The sequence below is a fragment of the Chiloscyllium plagiosum genome, chromosome 18 (genome assembly GCF_004010195.1).
Source record: "Chiloscyllium plagiosum isolate BGI_BamShark_2017 chromosome 18, ASM401019v2, whole genome shotgun sequence".
Classification (NCBI taxonomy): domain Eukaryota; kingdom Metazoa; phylum Chordata; class Chondrichthyes; order Orectolobiformes; family Hemiscylliidae; genus Chiloscyllium; species Chiloscyllium plagiosum.
The window spans coordinates 18,843,126-18,863,822 of NC_057727.1; the positions used below are offsets into that span (position 1 = coordinate 18,843,126).

At 40.6% G+C, this 20,697-nt stretch overlaps 2 protein-coding genes across 2 annotated transcripts in view; one reads left to right on the forward strand and one right to left on the reverse strand.

Moving 5' to 3' along the window:
- glt8d1 (glycosyltransferase 8 domain containing 1) overlaps positions 1–100 on the reverse strand; it is a 37,321-nt gene extending 37,221 nt beyond the window's left edge. Inside the window, exon 1 of the mRNA XM_043707866.1 lies at positions 20–100. The gene's annotated coding sequence lies outside the window, so the exon portion shown is untranslated. The remainder of the gene's footprint in view (positions 1–19) is intronic.
- spcs1 (signal peptidase complex subunit 1) lies at positions 92–9,343 on the forward strand. Its single transcript, XM_043707869.1, has 4 exons — positions 92–237; positions 6,769–6,828; positions 6,907–6,993; positions 9,155–9,343. The coding sequence occupies exons 1-4, from the start codon at positions 202–204 to the stop codon at positions 9,269–9,271; spliced, it is 300 nt and encodes a 99-aa protein (XP_043563804.1). The 5' UTR covers positions 92–201; the 3' UTR covers positions 9,272–9,343.
- Positions 9,344–20,697: the final 11,354 nt, after the last annotated feature.

A 20,697-nucleotide genomic window follows, 5' to 3' on the forward strand; every position in this document is an offset into this window, starting at 1 on the left:
ATATATTTTTTAAAACCACCTGGCTGTGCAATTCTGTACCGGCAGTTGTGAGGTGGCTCACTGGTTGCTAAGGTGTGGGGTCCTAGGAAAAGTGATTGCGTATCTTTCAGGCGAGAGGCCGAAGCTTCACGAAAGCGCGGTAAATCCGGGTAGGGGTTGAGGGTTGTGGCTGGCTAGGGACGACAGGTTAAAGTTTGAAAGATGCTTTCCTACTTGAAGTCGTTTCCTACCCATATGGTAAGCAGTTACATGGGTGTGAGCACATTTTGCTTTCGGGGATTGAGCGGCTCCTCGTCCATCCGCCTCTGTTTGATATTTGCCTTTGGGAAGCTCAAGTTCTGGGCTTGTCCCTTGGCAATGTGAAGACAGAGATCAGGTCTCTTAAACCCAGTCGGTTGCATTATGTACCTTTCCCCTTTTTTTGAGGAATGGCTAACCCTTTGTTGTCTGAAGTTGTTGTTTTAAGACCCTGTCTCTTAGTTCAGCACAGAAATCGGCGTTGACGCTCCAGTGTAGTACTGAGGGAGATCCCCAGTAGGAGGTGCTGTCTTTTACATAAACCATTATGACAAGAGCCCATCTGCTTTCTGAGGAGGATGTAAAAGATCTCACGACATCATTTCAAAGAGGAGTTGGAGAGTAGTCCTCATTAACATCGCAGAAACAGATTATTTTACGTTGTTATCACATTGCTTTATTTTGCGAGTTTGCTGTGTGAGAAATTAGTGGCTGCGTTTCCTACATGAACAATAATGATTACTCAGAAAAGTTTGTAAACTTTGGGATGTCTGCTGATCATAATGGATATTTCATTTAAAGGGAAGCTGAATAAGGTGCTGAGGGAGAATGAAACAACATAGACCATTGAACAGTACAGGCCCTTTGGCCCACGATGTTGTGCTGAGCACTTACTGTAATCCAAGAGCAACCCAACCTACACACCCCTCAATTTACTGCTGACCATGTGCTTGTCTAGCAGTCACTTAAATGTCCCTAATGTGTCTGACTCTATGACCCCCGCTGGCAGTGCATTTTATGCACCCACCACTCTCTGCGCAAAGAACCTACGTCTGACATCTCCCCAAAACCTTCCTCCAATCAGTTTAAATTATGACCCCTCGTGACAGCCATATCTGCCCTAGAAATTAAGCAGGAGGAGGTTGACATGTAGAATTCTTTTGGTCAGTTGGGCTGAAAAAAACCCAGAAAATTGATGGAAACTATCTATCTCTGGAAACTATGGTCTGTGGGAGATCTGTAAGCCATTTGCTGGATTGAACATCAGTTGTGCCTGTCTGCAACTGGAACAGATGATGGCATTGGCCTGTGCACAACTTTTCTTTGGAGGGCACTTTCTGTCATCTGGTCATTTCTTTTGTCATGTTCTTTTTCTGTCCCCTTCTTGGTTGCTTGTCTGCAAGCACCATGCCAGCAGTGAGACATCTATCTGTCAACTCTGATCTTAGTCAGCTTGAGGTAGTGCTTCCAAAAATTTCAAACAAATTACTGTGGATGCCAGAGATACAAAATAAAAAAAGGTGCTGGAAAAGCTCTGGTCTGGCAGCATCTGTTGATGAAACAGTTAACATTTCAAGTTCAGTATGACCTCTTAATAACTTGCTCTTGACATCCTTTTATCTCAGATTTAGGTGACCTTTTTGTCTTGTTGATAGCAAACTCACACATTGCCAGGGTTGGAGGATTTGAGTTATAGGGAGAGGCTGAAGAGGCTAGGGATGTTTTCCCTGGAGATTTGGAGGCTGAGGGGTGACCTTATAAAGGTTTACAAAATTATGAGGGGCATGGGTAGGGTAAATAGGCAAAGTCTTTTCCCTGGGGTGGGGGAGTCCAGAACTAGAGGGCATAGGTTTAGGGTGAGAGGGGAAAGATATAAAAGAGACCTAAGGGGCAACTTTTTCACGCAAAGGGTGGTACGTGTATGGAATGAGCTGCCAGAGAAAGTGGTGGAGGCTGGTACAATTGCAACATTTAAGAGGCATTTGGATGGGTATATGAATAAGAAGGGTTTGGAGGGATATGGGCCGGGTGCTGACAGGTGGGACTAGATTGGGTTGGGATATCTGGTTGGCATGGAAGAGTTGGACCCAAGCATCTGTTTCCATGCTGTACATCTCTATGACTCTGTTATCAGGGATGTGACCTTTCTCCATTTAGCTCACGTGACTCAGCTCAAGGAGTGTTAAGAGTTTATGATCTTTGTGTAGACCAATAGCTTGCAGTTAAAGGTGTGAATAGACTTATAGTGATGTGCAGCTTGGAAACAGACTCTTTGGTCCAACTCATCCATGCTAACAGATATTGGAGATAAATCTAGTCCCATTTGCCAGAATTTGGCTCATATCCTTCTAAACCCATCATGTTCATATACTTATCCAAATGCCTTTTAAATGCTGTAATTGTACCAGCCTCCACCACTTCCTCTGGCAGCTCATTCCATACGTGCACCAACCTCTGTGGAAAAAGTTGCCCTTGGGTCTCTTCTAAATATTTCCCCTCCTGCCTTAAACCTATGCCCTCTAGTTTTGGACTCATCCGCCCCGAAGAAAAGACTTACCCTATCCATGCCCCTCATGACCTTTTTTATCTCTATAAGGTTACCTTTCAGCCTCTGACACTCCAGGGAAAATAGCCGCAGCCTATCCCTAAAGCTCAAACCCTTCAACCTTGGCAAAATGCTTGTAAATCTTTTCTGAAGCCTTTCAAGTTTCACAACATTCTTCCTATCGAAGTGAGAGCAGAATTGCACGCAGTATTCCAATAATGGCCTAACCAATGTTCTGTAAAGCTGCAGCATGACCTGCAAACTCCTATAGTCAATGCACTGACCAATGCAAACATACCAAGCACCTTCTTCACTAACCTATTCACCTGTGACTCGAATTTCAAGGAACTATGAACCTGCACTCCAAGATCTGCTTGTTCAGCAATACCCCCCAGGATCTTTCTGCTAAGTGTCTTAAGTCCTGCCCCGATTTGTCTTTCCAAAATGCAGCACCTAACATTTACAATCAGTTCTGCTATAACGTGGTAATTCCATTCTGATGCAACCCCATTTTTATAAGAAAATCAAGTCCGTTGCTTTGCTTGCCTATTGAAACAAAGTTTTAAAACTATTACTTAGTTTCTTAGTATATAACACCGTGGCATTAGTTTTAAGCATGTCTTGACCATAATGAGAAATGTTAGGAACTGAACTGTTGGAAAGTGAAATAGTATACTGTACATAGATTGTATAACTGGAAATTGAAAACCATGGCTCCAGTCTTCATGTATAGTAAACAGTGGAACTTAAGGGTCTGCTGTGCATCAGGAGTTCAAAAATATCCTGATGTACACAGCCGACGTAATTCCATAGGAAATTTAAACTTTTACTTTGCAGTCCAGGAACTTCTGCAAATGTCTCTTATGCTGATCTTGGTGCTGGAGACTTGGGACTAATCTTATGCTACTTATCCAGATACGTTCCTCAGGAATATTAAGATGTTTAATTTCTGGTGTAGCTGAGTGATTAGCAGTGCAAGCCAACTCATTACTCAACCCAGACCCAAATACCTGGCTCTAATGGTTTAACTAGCCATATACCTGACCTCTTGCTCCACTTATCTGTCCATCCACTTGCCCACTCATCCACTTACATCCCACTAAAGATTGGAATCTTTTAAAAACTGATTATTTAAAGAGGTGTGCCCTGGTTATCATTCCACTTTCCCAGTCTTTTTCATAGACCATGTGCCAAAGCTTCGTTGCTGTAGCCAGGATTAGAAGTGTATAAAAAGGTAAGCATATTATCCTGTCTATGATTGTTAGTTGAGTAGATACTCTGATTCATTTTAATTTTCTGTCCTTAAGCTGTAAACATGAATGTTGGTACTTATTTTATATTAGGGGAGAAAGTGAGGACTTCAGATGCTGGAGATCAGAGCTGAAAATGTGTTGCTGGAAAAGCGTAGCAGGTCAGACAGCATCCAAGGAACAGGAGAATCGACGTTTCGGGCATAAGCCCTTCAGGAATCCGAAGAAGGGCTTATGCCTGAAACGTCGATTCTTTTATATTATTTCTATTGTGGCACTCTTGTGGCACAGGGGTCCCTTTCTCTCTGCCAGAAGGCCTGGGTTCACGTCCCACTTGCTTCATGAGGTGTGTCATAACCCATTTAAATCTGTTGATTTTTAAAAATGTTAACATCCTGGTGGTCTAGTGGTTAGGATTTAATGTTCTTATCTTGCAACATAAACTTGATTCCTTGTCAAGGAACAGAGGTTTATTAGACCTCTTGTGGCATAGTGGTAGTTCTCTGCCTGTAGGCTACTATGGTGTGTCATAACATCTGTGAACATGTTTTTTTAAAAAACTATTTTCAGGTCGTTGCTGGTTAAAATTCACAATGTCATGTAAGCAGATATGTACAAAAGGCTGCCTCTGATAATTTTATATTTGAATAAATCTTCCATGGTGCTCATATTCAGGAATATTTTGTAAATTGAGTTCCCTTTGATGCTAAATGGTGTCATTGCTATGCATTCTGTTACGACCCACTTGTGTAGCATAAACCCCACTATTCCGGGAGTTGTACCAAATGTTGAAGTTTTTAAAATTACACACAGTACTCTAATTTACCTGACCTTTAGCCCAAGGTTAATAGAAAGCACAGACCGGTTTCTGTATTAAATAAGGATTATTATTCATCATAGTAATTAAACTGTAACTACTGATATAAACAATTGGCAATAACACTACAAACTAAAATTCCAATCCCCTACATAAACTCCCCACATATGTTTCTCTCGTGCACAAACAAATCGCCAAAATAGTTTATAGGCAGAGGTATGAAAAGCTGGAAGGTAAGTTCAGTGGTCTTTTGATGCCCTATTCCAATGTTGAGAAGCTCCTTCTTTGGGTAGCCAGGCCCTTGGTGTTTAGTTGTCTTTCTGTGTCCTTCCACTGGTTCATAAGAAGTACAGGGAAGTTGATTTACTTTGGAAAATACCTCTGATTTATCAATTCAGAAGTTACAGCTCACAGCAACTGTTGGAGAAGGGCAACTGATTTTCTTAGTGTTTCCTTTACTGCAGAGAACAGACAACTTCTGCGGGGAAGACAACGTTTCTGTGTGCTTTTTTTTCTCGCTCTCTCTGCAACAGTTCTAACCTCCGCTGAGAACCAACCAGCTTCGCTTGTAAATAACCTCTTTGTTCCTGACTGTCTACACATTGAAGGGATCCAGGACAGAAGATATAAAGTGTAAATTCACCTAATTAACTGACTAGTTTCAAGCTGTTTCTCAATTTTTAGAGCGTTTTAACTTGGTCATGCTGTACCACAGCTGTCCCTACCGCTGAGTGAAGAGACCTGGGTTCAAGGCTTGTGGGGCTGTCTGGTATAGTGGTACTGTTCCTACCCTTGAAGCAGAAGGCCTGGGTTCAAGTTCTTGCTCCAGAGGTGTGTCGTACCATGAGTGCGCGAGTTGACTTTTAAAGCTGGGTTCTTCCCCAGTAGGGATTTGGATTCAGAAAGGAGAAGTAGAATCTGATGTTTATGCTCCACTATAAATTTACAATAAGACCCTTGTGAATCTCTCATTTTGCTTCATTCAACATATGGATATCAGTCTGCTAAATATGGTAGCACAGGATTAATCTTGATCTCGTCAGGTGGGAAGATGATCCTTGTTTCTGACAGAAGCAAAGCCCTCGTTTGTCTTTTCAAGTGAAATGGCTTTATCAAATAGCAACTTCAATGAATGTGCAACAATTGGTTAACATACACAGTCAATAATATTAGTATAAATGCTTAACCTTCTAAATATCTGCAAAACAAATATCCAAATATGTATCAGTGTGCATGAAATTGGTGAAAATCTAATTTCTCTGAGGAGATTGGCTTTGGCTTTGTAAACAAATACTTTTGGCCAATGGTGTACTCTTGAACGCAAAAGAATAAAGCGTAGAATGTTCTGAAATCTGCTGCTTTGATGTTCTGGCATGTATGATCAAGTTACATGGTTGTCTCTGCAGACAGAGCTTACTCAGGAAATACAATATTGAGAAATCCTGCAATTATTCTGAGAAGAGCAAAAAACTATTTACCCTGAACTCAACAAAAAGATTCAGAAATAGAAGAAATCAGCTGAGCAGTCATTATCTCAGATTTTGTTGTCACTTCCAACCTGCCAACTGAAGATCAGATTTAAAAACCTGAAATTCTCCAAGCCAGTCACTGTTTAGCAAACACCTTCAGGGGTGTACAGCAAAGTAGCAGTTATCACTTGGGGTTTTTTTAAGAAACCTCATTTGAAAATCTCCACTGTTCACACTGACCTTTTCAATGCTCTCAAGGCACACTAGGTATTTCCATAAATTTAAAATAAATCTGTTCTTTTCTCCTTACATTCTTTCAAACCCATGTCTTCTAAGCAATATTAAACATAAGTGTTCTCCATAACAGTCTTAAGAGAATTGGTGGAGGAAGAAAGTAATTGAGTGTACTGTATAACAAGTGTTAATTTAGTCATATTTGCTTTGTTCTATATACAGTAAAGTTTTTTTTAAAAGTGAAATCTAGTAGCATAGATCTGTTAGTTAAACAATGTGTTAGGTTTTCTGTTTCTAGTTAGTGTTCCCTAACTAGATGGTTAAAATTAATCTCCAGTCAGAAAATGAAAAGTGTTAAACAATGGCATTTCTTTCAGTGCCATAATGCAACTTGTTAATTTTCTCAAACCACAGAAATTTTTTTTTTGATTGCAGGACTACAAGGGACAACAACTAGCAGAGCAGACTTTCCAACGGATCATTGTTGCATCTGCTGTAAGTACATTTTTTTTTCTTAAATTGAAGACAATTTGGTCTGCAGTTTGAAATTACAATATTTATTTTCTTCAATAGATTATTGGCTTCATTTATGGTTACATAATTGAACAATTTGGATGGACTGTTTACATTGTTCTGGCAGGTTTTGCTATTTCATGCTTGGTAAGTTATATAAACAATCTTTAGATTTACTGTTGTAATTGCAGTGCTTCTTATGTATTAACATCTTGTGTAATAAGCAAATTACTCTGCCTCAAAGCAAAAATCCAGGTTTGATTCTCAGTTCATTGTAACCAACAAAAATGCTAATTTTATCTGGACTCATTTAAGACAAAATTGAAATCAAACATGTTTCATAATTTCTAACTCTTGTGGACTGTACTTTCTATGTGCAGTTACTTAATATAATGATTTAATTGGCAATTCTGTGTTAAGGCACATATTCAGGATCTGTTTCGAATAATTTAAAGCTACCTGACTGCCTTTAATAAAAACAGCTTGCAGCTTTTCTTTAGACTAAATCATTTCCAATGGGATTGTGTTCTATGCTTTTAATTAAGCTTTCAGCTACATAGCAGTAAGGAGTTATTTCAAAATACCAACTTCAAGAAAGTTGAGCACATAGCTACATGACATTATTTTAGAATTGATAACATGGATACCGGCCATTTGGATTAACCAGTTCAGGTTGGTATTTTTCTGACCACATGCAGTCTCATTTGCCCTATCTTGTCTCTATCTCTTCCTTTTTTTAATTAACATTTTTAACCCAATCGTAAATGTTGACATAACCTCTGCTTCAATTATTTATCCAATTGTGCATTTCACAGCCTCTCAACCTTGTTTGAGACAGCATGCACTACTAATAATGTATCTACTGAAAATCCTTGATCTATCAAAGTGCTCTATAATTTCCTCTTGTTCCGACTTTTAAACAAAAACTCTGGATTTTTCACATTATTCTTTTGCATTTCTTCATTTCAGTCAACATCCTAACGAGTGTGCAGTGTACTCTCTTCTTAGCTTCAACATCTTTTCCATAATAGGACTGAACACTACTCCAAGTGGGAATTTTCTGCGGCTATATATAAATTCATTACATTGTTGCTGAATGTAACAATTATTTTTAGTTTTAAGAAAATCAATAATGATCAAATACTCAATTAAATATTGCTTAAGCTTAAAAAAAAACATTGTAATGAATGGCATGAACTCTGCCATTTGCGACAAAATACAACATTTGTTCAACTTTTTCAATGCCCTAATTGAAGCATTTTTACATCCTTCTGAACTTAAGCCCTTAATTCCATCTGCTCTTCTCAATGACCTTACAATGACCTAACAACTTATTATTTTATGTACTTAGGTCTAACTATAACTCTCACCCTATATGCACATGAACTTAGGAGCTTGCATCCCCTTTTTCTCCATCCTTGTAAAAAATGAATATAAAAATTAATAAATTAACTGTCCATAGGCAAAAACAGAAGTCGCTGGAAAAGCTCAGCATGTCTGGCAGGATCCATGAAGAGAAATCAGAGTTATCATTTTGGATCTGGTGACCCTTCCTCAGAACTCAGACCTGAAATGTTAACTCTGATTTCTCTTCACAAATGATGCCTGACCTGAGCTTTTCCAGCAATTTCTGTTTTTGTTTCTGATTTACAGTATCCGCAGTTATTTTGGTTTTAATTCTCCATAGAGTTAATCTGGAAGTTAAAGTCATGGATCTTGATGGTGTTAATACTAATTTTATAGTTCTTTGCTGAAAGTAACAATTATTTTTAGTTTTAAGAAAATCAATAATGATCAAATACTCAATTAAATATTGCTTAAGCTTAAAAAAAACTAATTTTGATTTGTGGATGAATGCAGTGGCTACTTTAAGGAAAGTATAATTGAAACTGAGAAAAATAAACTTCAACGTGGCTCCTGTCTCCTTTTACATTTAGAAATTTTCAATTTTAGTATTTTTGAATATGTATAAATCTTAATACACTAATGCTTTTATTCTGAGACTTGTTCAGATTGAGATTCTTTACAAAGTTTTAGCTTGTGTTCCATCATTATTGTACTCTTAAAAACAGAAGTTGCTGGAAAAGCTCAGCAAATCTGGCAGCATCTGAGAAGAGAAATCAAAGTTAACGTATCTGGTCTAGTAACACTTTCTCAGAACTATTGTACTGTTGTCTGCCCTGGTTAATCTCCTTAAGATAAATTTAGAAGTTTAACGTCTGTGTTTTTTTTTTACTTTTTGTGACAATTCTAGTTGAATATTTTAATAATTCTTGCAATAATAGCTTGTCTTTGACTGTATTTTCAGCTAACCCTCCCTCCATGGCCTATGTATCGCAACCATCCACTGAATTGGCAACCAGAGATGCAGACTGAGGAGAAGAAGCCAACTGAGTGTGTCAAAAAGCCAAAAAAGCATAAATAACGTCTAATTACTGTGTACAGCCATACGTCCTGATTTTTATTTCATGACTTAATAAATATTGCTGAATGAGAATGTATTGTGTTCAGTAATATTAGTTTATGCTGTATTGTGTTCAGTAATATTAGTTTATGCAGTAATGATTTTGGGTGTAAAGATTCCCAACACAAAAATGAGGGAAAATGGATTTGGTGTCACTATTTGGAATAAGAGCCAGAGAATTCTAGTAATCTGTCAAGCAATATCACTGGAACAATTAATTCGGTTCTCATTATTTGAGACTTTGCTGTGTTCCACTCATTGCATTATGTATGTTGTAAAGATTCTTAAATTGATAGGAGTCCAGGAAAACAGATAAAAATAGTTTATTTCATCTCTGGATAGAGAGAAATTTTAACATGGAATAAAACTTGCTAACCGAATTACAGAATTCCTTCAAATTTTATACACATTGAAGCATTCATATTACAATTCACACATCTGGTATCAATTTGTCCCATATTCTTCACCTATAAAGAATGTGAGAAACGTTTGTCTGTTTTTCACCCTAGGCCTTTCGATAGTGACTAACCTTGATAATCTAGATGCCTTGTTTGTTAGTTTTAGCTTTGCTACTTACCAACTATTTGGCTAAAGCTTTAATCCTTACTAATTTAACTCCTTCCTCTCTTCCCTTTTAGGCCTTTGGCCTCGCGTGGTCCTTTTTCATTTTGCTGTGCTACCCATTGATACTGGCCAAGTATCCAGTTTAGAATTGCAAACACATTGGGTTAAACCTGTTGTACTGTTTGATCCTCTGGTCGAAGTTCTTCACCTTGACAATCTGCCCCCATTTTTGAATGCCTACTTCTTGTATGTGACCTCCTGGTGCATTAACTCAGGCATGTTAGATACAAAATAAATACGTTGTGCAATAATTAGAACAAAAGTGATTCAAATCCATTGGTGTAGCTGTATATTTGTTCCTGAGTTCTACAGTTTCTCTCACTCAGTGGTAGAGCTGTCTGATAAGCCTTGGACTTTTTTGTTGGAGTGTATCCTATAAGTACACTGTTTCACCTGGTTAGGGTGAGATATTCAGTCAATAGCGGGATAATGTAGGAAAATGGGTCTACATATTGCATTAGGTTTTCATGCTTGCTTCTTCATATATTTTGCCATTTTTTTAGTACATTGTATGAGTGAAGCAGTTTCTACACTATATCTAAACCATAGAACATAGAACATAGAACAATACAGCACAGAACAGGCCCTTCGGCCCACGATGTTGTGCCGAACTTCTAACCTAGATTAAGTACCCATCCATGTACCTATCCAAATGCCGCTTAAAGGTCGCCAATGATTCCGACTCTACCACTCCCACGGGCAGCGCATTCCATGCCCCCACCACTCTCTGGGTAAAGAACCCACCCCTGACATCTCCCCTATACCTTCCACCCTTCACCTTAAATTTATGTCCCCTTGTAACACTCTGTTGTACCCGGGGAAAAAGTTTCTGACTGTCTACTCTATCTATTCCTCTGATCATCTTATAAACCTCTATCAAGTCACCCCTCATCCTTCGCCGTTCCAACGAGAAAAGGCCGACAACTCTCAACCTATCCTCGTACGACTTCCTCTCCATTCCAGGCAACATCCTGGTAAATCTTCTCTGCACCCTCTCCAAAGCTTCCACATCTTTCCTAAAGTGAGGCGACCAGAACTGCACACAGTACTCCAACTGTGGCCTAACCAAAGTCCTGTACAGCTGCAACATCACTTCACGACTCTTGAATTCAATCCCTCTGCTAATGAACGATAATACTCCATAGGCCTTCTTACAAACTCTATCCACTCTATAAACCATACTTAACATTTCCCCAGTTTTTCTCTAATGGTCGTATATTATGATACCTTATGTAATAATTACTCCAATAATTCTCTACCTTATTGTTTATAATGAGTATTGACTCTGGTATAACTGATGTATGTTAATCGGCATTGTTCAGGCTATATGTATAACACATTCCACGTTGATCTTATATACACGTGCCAAACCCAAACAGCATCAGATGGAGAAGTCAGCATTTCAGGTGTCACCCTTCTTCGGGACTGGGATGGGTGTAAGGGGAGCTGCAGATAAAGAGGGCTGGGGGGGAACAGGGTGGTGATAGGTGAACACAGGTAGATGGTACGATGTGGTTGGTCATTGGGAGGAATGAAGCCAGTTGGTGGCTGGAAAGAAGGGTCGATAAAAGGAATGGAAGAGAGGGGGAGGGGATGTGAAGGGAGGGGAGATTATTTGAAATTTGAGAACTCAATGTGGAGTCCTCTAGGCTGCCCTGGCAGAAGATGTGTTGTTGTTCTTCCAATTTACGGTCTGATTTATTGTAGCAATGGAGGAGGCCAAGGATGGTCATGTAGGAAAGGGAATGGGAAGTGGAATTAAAATAGGTGGTGACTGGGAGATCAGGTCAGCTCCTGTGGGCACGGTGGAAATGCTCAGCAAAACATTCCCTTAGTTTATATTTAGTCTTCCCCACTGTAGAGAAGATCACATCAGGATACAGTAAACTAGGTTGGAGCAGAGGCAAGTGAACTGTGTCTCACTTGGAAGGACTGTTTGGGGCCCTGGATGGAGGTGAGGGAGGTGGTGTGCTGGCAGGTTTTGCATCTGTGGGGTTCGGGTGTGTTCGTGGGGAGAATGGCACAAACCAAGGATTGGTGGAGGAAATGGTCCTTCTGGAACACAGAGAAGATTGGGGAGAGAAAGATGTTCTTGGAGGTGGGGTTTAGTTGGAGATAGTGTTTAATGATGATGCGTTGGAAGCGGAGACTGGTGGGGTGGTAGGTGAGGACAAGGGGGACCCTGTATTTATTGCATTTGGGGGGGCTATTTAGAGCAGTGGAACAGGGAATGGAGGACTGTTTGGTTGACAGACTGGGGAGGAAAATGTCGTTCAAAATAGGTGGGCATTTGGGATGCTTAGGGGTAGATGTCAGCTCACCTGAGCAGATGTGGTGGAGGCAGAGGAATTGGGAGAACAGGATGGAGGTTTTGCAGGATACTGGATGGGAGGAGGTGTAGTCCAGGTATTTGTGAAAGTCTGTGGGTTTATAGTAAATGTCCGTCTGGAGACTCGCTGGAGATGGAAATGGAAAGGTCAAGGAAGTGGATGAAGGTGTCCGAGACGGACCAAGTGAATTTGAGGGTAGGGTGAAAGTTGTGGGCAAAGCCAATGAACTGCTTCAATTCACCCTAGGTGCAGGATGCTCCACCGATGCAGCCATCAATTTAACAGCGGAAGAGTTAGGGCACAATGTCTGTGTAGGTACTGAAGACTTAACTGTTTAACATAGCTGACAGAGGCAGGTGTAGCTGAGCCCATCCGAGTGCCTATGGCCATCCCCTATATTTGGAAGAGATGGGAAGAGTTAAAGGAAAGGTTATTAAGCGTGAATACTAGTTTGGCGAGGCTGAGGAGGGTATTGGTGGGAGGGACGTGATGGGTATGTTGGAGAGGAAGGCTTGGAGGCCATCCTTGTGGGGTAAGGGCGCGTGTAAGGACTGCATATCCATAGTGAAGATAAAGTGCAGGGGGCCAGAGAACTGGAAGTTGCTGAAGAGGTAGAGGTATGGTTGGTGTCACAGATGTAGGTAGGAAGTGCCTGAACCAAGGGAGGAGAGGATGGAGTTGAGATAGGACAAGATGATTTCGGTGGGATAACGTGCAGGACAATGGGTCGGCCATGGTAGATGGACTTATGGATCTTGGGAAGCAGGTAGAACTGGGCAGTGTGGGGCTGGGGGACTATGAGATTGGAGGCAGTGGAGGGGAGATCACCAGAGACAAAGTTGGCAACTGGTACAGGGTACCTTCCCCTTGCAAATTTATTTCAGATTTTCCCCTCATCTGTTCAAGTATCAATGATCCACAGAACCTGCAGACATAACTTCTGATTACATAATTTGAAAGTTTTTCCTTACACATTGATCAATTTACGATTGACAGTAGTTAGGTATGACAGTAGTATTTTGGCCAAGCTCTGAATTACCTATGTCAGATCTTAGTCTGTTTCTACTCACCATTTACCAGATTTCCATAAGTTTGAGAACCAAACATCTAAATCTTTTGGTCTACTATTATACAGTGCAAGTCTGACCCAAACACTAATCAAGTAAACTAATATTGGAGATTTTTAGAATAATGGGTACTCGCTCGTGGTATATGTTATCACACAAGATCTCTTGTTAATTAATGTGATGATATAGTGCCTTTAAGAGGTGTGTTTTGTCATGGTTTCTTTTAGAGAGAGATTGGAGGACAGATGCCAAGCAGTTGATGAGAGATAAAAACAAAACCTCAGGCTTCAAAAGCTGTTTAAGTTGAAACAATAGAAGCAGCCTGAGTGGGTGTGATCAATCTTCCACCGACAAAACCAGGGATTTTAAATTTAGCTTTCAGCAGTTGCTGTTGAGGTCTTGGAGGTGGAAGGCTTTTTTTTATCCTCTCGGTTATAGCCAAAACTGGGGCTTCTCTGCCTGCTGCAGGAGTCGCATGTGAGACAATTCTGTTATTTGAATTTGCCTTTTTGTCAAGGTTGTGTTTATAGAATGTTACTATATTGGAACAGTTGTTAGTAGTAGTTAATGTATCTATTATTCTGCTAAGTTTTCCAATAGTTATTCCAAGTTCCTTTTTATTTGTTGTAGATTAACTATAGTGTTTGAATAAATTGTGTTTTGCTTAACATTGCATCGTTTGGCCAATCAAATTGCATCTGGAACTCCACTTTGCATTTACCTTTGAAATAAGAAACAGGGCACCACCTTAAAATATTATCAGGGCGTGTGGTCTGGTCCATAACATTTAGCATCAGCCAATCTTCCAGCTATCAAAACATAAATTTGGGAACTCAGTCCCTCCAAAGAGTCCCCACCATATCTGTCAATTGTTCTCCTGTTACATTCAGTGTCATATGTTGAGTATTGCATTCTGCATTGCTTGTGGTGTAATATGACAGCCTTGTAGATGTTTGGGTAGCACTCATCATTCCCATTACAAAGAACACCAATTCTACTAGTATCAGTATGACAAATAGCATTCTGTCAATTAAACACCTAACCATCCTAATTTATCCAGGAGGGGAGAAATGAAGTTTTGAAGGCTGCTGTGGTGGAGAATGAGGTGTGAATCCGGCTATTCCCTCTTGGCCATTGTGTCTATGTCCTGGCTGCTTCAGTGGTGGTTTTGGCGATGAGGTAGGTCCTGGTCTGTGATTTCAGTGGCCTGGGATTCCTTGCAGAGGCCTGGCATTGTGGTGGGTCTGGCTTGGGATTCCAATGGCTCAGAATTTGGGTCTAGCCTGGGATTCTAACGGCTCAGGATTCCTGGCAGTGACTTCGGTATTGGGCTTCCTGGAGCTGTGAATTGACCTAAGATGGACTTTGTCTTAATAACTTCTGTTATTAAAATGGTGCCAGAGCATGGTGACTTCAGCACTTTTTTTTTGTAAAGGTACACGTGACAATAAATTACTATTCTATTTTGGTTGGAATTAGTCTTGTAAGGCAAAAGAATTAGGTAAGTGTTTCAGCTGTGACCAGCGTTTCCCGTGCCCTTTTCTTTTTTTATGTCCATGCAAGCATTGATGTAGCATTGATCATAATTATCTCAAATGATGCAAACTTTATCCCCTACCTTGGTCTGGTTCACTTTCGTTGCTGTGTCTATATTATTCAGAAATCCAATCTCTAATCTCTTGTACTTTATTTATCTGCTTGTGCTGCTTTCTCACAAATCATTTAACTCATTTGCAGTTCTGAATTCTTCAATACTAGTCACAGCATTCCCTGAAAATCTCTGTTCTTCCTGTCATCAACCTTATGGAGTGATACTTCTACTATATGTCACCCTGAGTTCCACTAGGATACCTATCTGCCTGGTCTCCTGTATGGCTTTATCTAATGCTTTCTTTAACATCCTATTCATTCGTTCTACCAGGTATGAACTCTGCAGATAGTAAAGAATGATTAATAACAACCAGACAATAGATTTTTTTCCTTGACTGGGAGGGGTTCTATGAAATTGATTTGTAATTGCTCATATGGCCCCTTTGGTCTGGGCATGTGTGACATGCAGACCTTGACAGGTCTTCCTGGGTTATGTTTGGACACATACCAGACATAGCTTGGTACTGCTTTGCTGCATCTCTTCCCATTCCTTGCCACCAGAAGCACCTGCCGCCTCATGGCCTCCCTCCTATGGTGCGCACTTTTGTGGTGTAATTCAAGAGGTGATAACACTCTTTCCGATATTTGCCAGATACCATCAGCAGCCTTTAGCAGTTTGTTCTTGTATCGCTTTTTCCTCATCTTTTGTATCCCTTTGTACCATGTTTATTTCCTCCAATCCAATTGTTGCTGCTTCGACCTTATGTTCAGGGCTTGTTGCCTTCCTGGCTCCTTCTTCTGCCCATTGCTTATGTAACTGAATGGGGTCTACTCTCTTTTATGTGCTTTAATCTTTAACCTTGCTGCCTCTTGTAGATATCTAGCAGTTTCCATTAATTAATATGTTCTGTATATGTTTGCCTCCTGAGGGGCTGCAACTTCATGTTACCATATCATCATGTAGCCCTCCAAAGCTACAGATTTAGCTACTGGCTGTATGACCAGTAGCTAAATCTGCAGCTAGCATTTCAATTTGTTTTCAAAGCTCCAATATTTTCTCCTTCACCACACCAGATGATGAGGAGGGTCACTATCTATCTATGATAGTGTCCACTTATAGATTACCTTGCTCAATAATATTTTCTAACAAAATTATTGCTAATTCTTAATTACTATCACTTAGTCATATATGCTTTAACTATAAAATCAATTGCATCTCTTTTAAACTGCTTCCAACTTGAAGTTTTTTAATTTCTAAATTATTTCTCAAAACAAAGTACATGTACATTCTATCTTCTCAAGTCTTAGCAATCATCCTTACAAAAAATAATTTTCTTTGATCCAGGCACTACCATCTTTGAATATGTTAATTCTTCACATTTAGTCATTTCAGCATTCCACGGAAACCAAGTGTATTTGTATGGTTGCCACTGAGCAAGCTTTTATTACGGCTTTTTATGAATTCACATTTCACCATCTGCCATTGTGGGTTTTGAACCTATGTTCCCAGTGACCATAGCAATAATGTTATATGATTGAATTTTGCATTCAGTTTGAGGGAGAGAGAAGTGGGTCAAAGGGTATTTTTAAAAAGAAAGGACAATTATAATTGAAATAAAATTAATAAAGGAGAAACTTCAGTACAAGAAAGCTAGCCAAAAATATAAAGAGTTATCAAAGCATTACTCCAAACACTCAAGGAAGAATAGAGTTAATGAAGTGAGCATTGGTCCTGTAGAAGATGAGGCTGGAGAATTAATAATGGAAAATATCAAGATAGTAAATGAACTAAACAGATATTTTGCATTAATTTTCAGTATTGAGGTTAAAAGCAACATCTCAGAAGCAGCAATGAATCAGTAAATAGAATGGAAGGAGGAACTTTAGGAAATCAGTTATCACTGATGAGTCATTACTGACAAGTGCCCGGGTCCTGATAGACTTCATCCCAGCATTTTAAAAGAGTGGTAAGTGAGATAATCAATGTGCTGATTTTAATTTTCTAAAGTTTCCTTGATACGGGGATAGTTCATTTAGATTGGAAGAAAGCGAATGTAACTCTTACTCAAAAGATGGAGACCAAAAACCGAAAACAAGGCTAGTTAGCTTAATAACTGTCATAGGACAGAAAAAAATGAGTAAGGGAATTATAGAAATATGCTTAGATAAATTCAAGGTGATCAAGAAGAATCAAATGATATTTTTAAAGGGAAATCATGTTTGACCAATCTCATGAAGTTGTTTGAAGAGGCATTCAACAAGGTTCCATTTGATAGTCTGGTAACAAGGTTAGATCACATGGGTTTTGGGGGAGCTAGCTAATTGGATACAAAATTGGCTTGACGGTAGGAGAGGGTGGTGGTAGTGGGTTATTTATCCAACTAGGGTTCCACAAGAATCGGAGCTGAGTCTACTGCTTTTCGTCATTTATATAAATTACTTTGATGTGAATATAAGAGGTATGGTTCGTACGTTTGAATAACATCACAAGTAGTGGTGTAGTAGACAGCAAAGAAAGTTATCTCAGGGTACAACAGAACTTTTACCAAATAGGCCAATGAGCCAAAGAGTGGCAGATGGAGTTTTATATAGATAAATGTGAGGTGTTACATTTTGGTCAGGCAATCCAGGGTGGGGTTTATACAACTGGTAGTGTCCTGGGGTGCAAGTGCATAGTTCCATAAAAGTGGAGTTGCAGGTAGACATGGTGGTGAAGGTGGTGTTTGGCGTGCTTGCCTTCACTTGCCAGTGCAGTGAGTATAGGAGTTAGCATGCTGAGGCTGTGTAGGACATTGGTAAGGCCCCTTTTAGCATACTGCATTCAATTCTGTACTCTCTGCAATAGGAAAGATGTTGTTAAACTTGAAAGGGCTCAGAAAAGAGTTACAAGAATGTTCCCAGAATTGGAGGGTTTGAGCTCTAAGGAGCTGAATAGGCTGGAGCTATTTTCCCTGGAGCTGAGGGGTGACCTAATGGAGGGTTATAAAATCATGAAGGGCACAGTTAGCCAAGGTCTTTTTTTACCCCCAGGATAGGGGAGCTCAAACTAGAGGAAGTGGTGGAGGCAGATACAATGTGTGTATGAATAGGAAGGGTTGAAAGGGATATTGCCAAATGGGACTAAATCAGTTTAGAATATCTAATTGGCATGGATGATTTCGACCAAAGGGTCTGTATCCATGCTGCATGACTCCAGGTAACACTGTGGGTAAAAGTGAAAGATTAGATGTACTGTATTTAGATTTTAAGAAATCATTTGATACGGTAGCACATCAAAGGTTATTACAGAATGTGGTAACCATACCTTGCAACCTGCATTTAAGTCATTTATGTAAGTTATAAGCAGTTGAGATCCATGCACTGATCCCATATGACTTGCCAATCTGAAAAAGACTCGTTTATACCTACTGTCAGCTTCTATCTTTTATCCATGCCAGTATACTGAGGGGGCTTGGAGGCCTTCACCATGGTGGATAGAGGTGTAAAGGGACTGGATGTCCATGGTGATGATGAGGCTGGGGAAGCAAAACTCATGGAGGTGGTAGAGGGCATGGGTGGTGTCTCGATGTATGTGGGGAGCTCCTGGACCAAGGGGGACAGGACGGTAGTAAGATATGAGGAGATAGGTTTGGTGGAGCAGGAGTAGGTGGAGAGAATAGGTTGACCAGGGCAGTCAGGTTTATGGATTTTGGATAAGAGGGGTGGGGTTGCGGAACTGAGGTTGAAAGCTGTGGATGGGAGGTCCTTTGAGCTGATGAGGTTGTGGATGATCTGGGAGGTGGGATCTTGGTTGAGGGGGCTTCTGCCAGGCGCCAACTCATAGACACCTCCTCCAACCGCACCCGTCCAATTTTACCTCATACCCAAAATCCACAAACCTGACCCAGTTGACCTATTGTCTCCACCTGCTCTTGATCTGAACTTATCTCCTCATACCTCGACACCGTCCCACCCCCCCTTGTCCAGGAACTCCCCCCATATGTTCAAGACACCACCCACTCCCACCTTCACCCCTTCCACCTGTAAAAATGCAATCCCTTACTCCCAATTCCTCTGCCTCCTCCGTATCTACCCCCAGGAGTAATTCCTTTCCAGGATGTCCCAGATGGCTCTGATTTCCAGGACCATAATTTCCCCTCCCACGTGATCAACAATGCTCTCCAGTGCATCTCCTCCATGTCCCACACCTCCGCCCTTAAACCCCACCCCTCAACCGCAACAAGGATAGAATCCCCTGGTCCTCACCTTCCATCCCCTAATCTCTGTATATAGTGCTTCATCCTCTGCCATTTCCGCCACCTCCAATCAAGACCCACCACCAGAGATATATTTCTCTCCGTACCCCTATCTGCATTCTACAGAGACCATTCGCTCAGTGACTCCCTCGTCAGGTCCACGCCCTTCACCAACCCACCCACCACACTGGGCAACTTCCCTTGCTGCCGTGAGGGGGGTAAAACTTGCACCCACACCTCCTCCCTTACCTCCGTCCAAGGCCTCAAAGAAGCTTTTCTCATCCAGAGGAGATTTTCCTGCACATCTAAACACCTCATCTACTGTGTCCGTTGCTTGCACTTACAGGATACAACTCATGGAACGTGTCAGGGAACACCTCTGGGACACAGGCACTAAACAACCCAACCACTTTTAGTCCCCACCTCCACCATCTTCCCTTCCCCCTCCCCTCCCACTCTGCAATAGGTATTAAGTCCTGGGCCTCCTGCACTGCCAAATACAAGCCACCTGATGACTGCAGTAGAACGCCTCATCTTGCGTATTGGGACCTTTCAACCACATGGCATCAATATTGACTTCACTAGTTTCCTAATAACTCCTCCCCCCACCTCCTGAAACATTGACTCTCCTGTTCCATAGATGCTGCATGGCCTGCTGTGCTTTTCCAATGCTATACATTTTGAACTCTGATTCCTGGGATGAAGGTGTTAACTGAAGAACAGCTAAACAATTCACTAGAATTTAGAAAATTGAGGGGTGATCTCATTGAAACATTCAAAATTGAGGGGACTTAACAGGATAGATGTTGAGAAGATATTTCCACTAGTGGAGAATCTCAAATTAGGGAAAATAATTACAGAATAACGGAACTCCAATTAGAACTGAGATGCGAAGAAATTTCTCTCAGAGGATAGTAAATGCCTGGATTCCTCTGTCCCAGGGAGTTCTGGAAGCTGAATTACTGAATATTTAAATAAGCTGCAGATACATTATATACTGAGTAATAGTCAAATTTTGGATGACTTTTTAAAGTTAAATTTATGGGATTGACTATTACATGGATACTACTGATGAGAGACTGAAATTCATGCCTGTCAAAATTCATACCGTATCATTAGCAAAAGCCCAATTGATCTTGAAACAAATACAGAGAGAAAAACAAATTATGGTAATTCGCAAAACCCGGAGGGGAACACAGCAGCCAGCGGACTGGAACACCGGGAGCAGAGTGGAGCAACTAGCAGACTGGTAAGCTGGATCGGGACATGACAGCCAGCACACTGACTCATAAACGTTGATCTGTTATGTGAAGAACTAGGGTCGACTTTTACACAAAATATATGGAAAATTCCAGGTTATGTGGCCAAAAATTGGGGGTAGACTTTTACATGAGATCGAGTATATACTTTTGAAGTATTGAGAAGTTGAAGGCTGAGAGGAGCTTCCATAGAAGATGAGATGAGCCCTGGGGCAGATCAGTTATGAGATTATAGAATGTCATGCAGGCTTGAGTAGTTGAAAGGCTTACTCCCAACTCCTA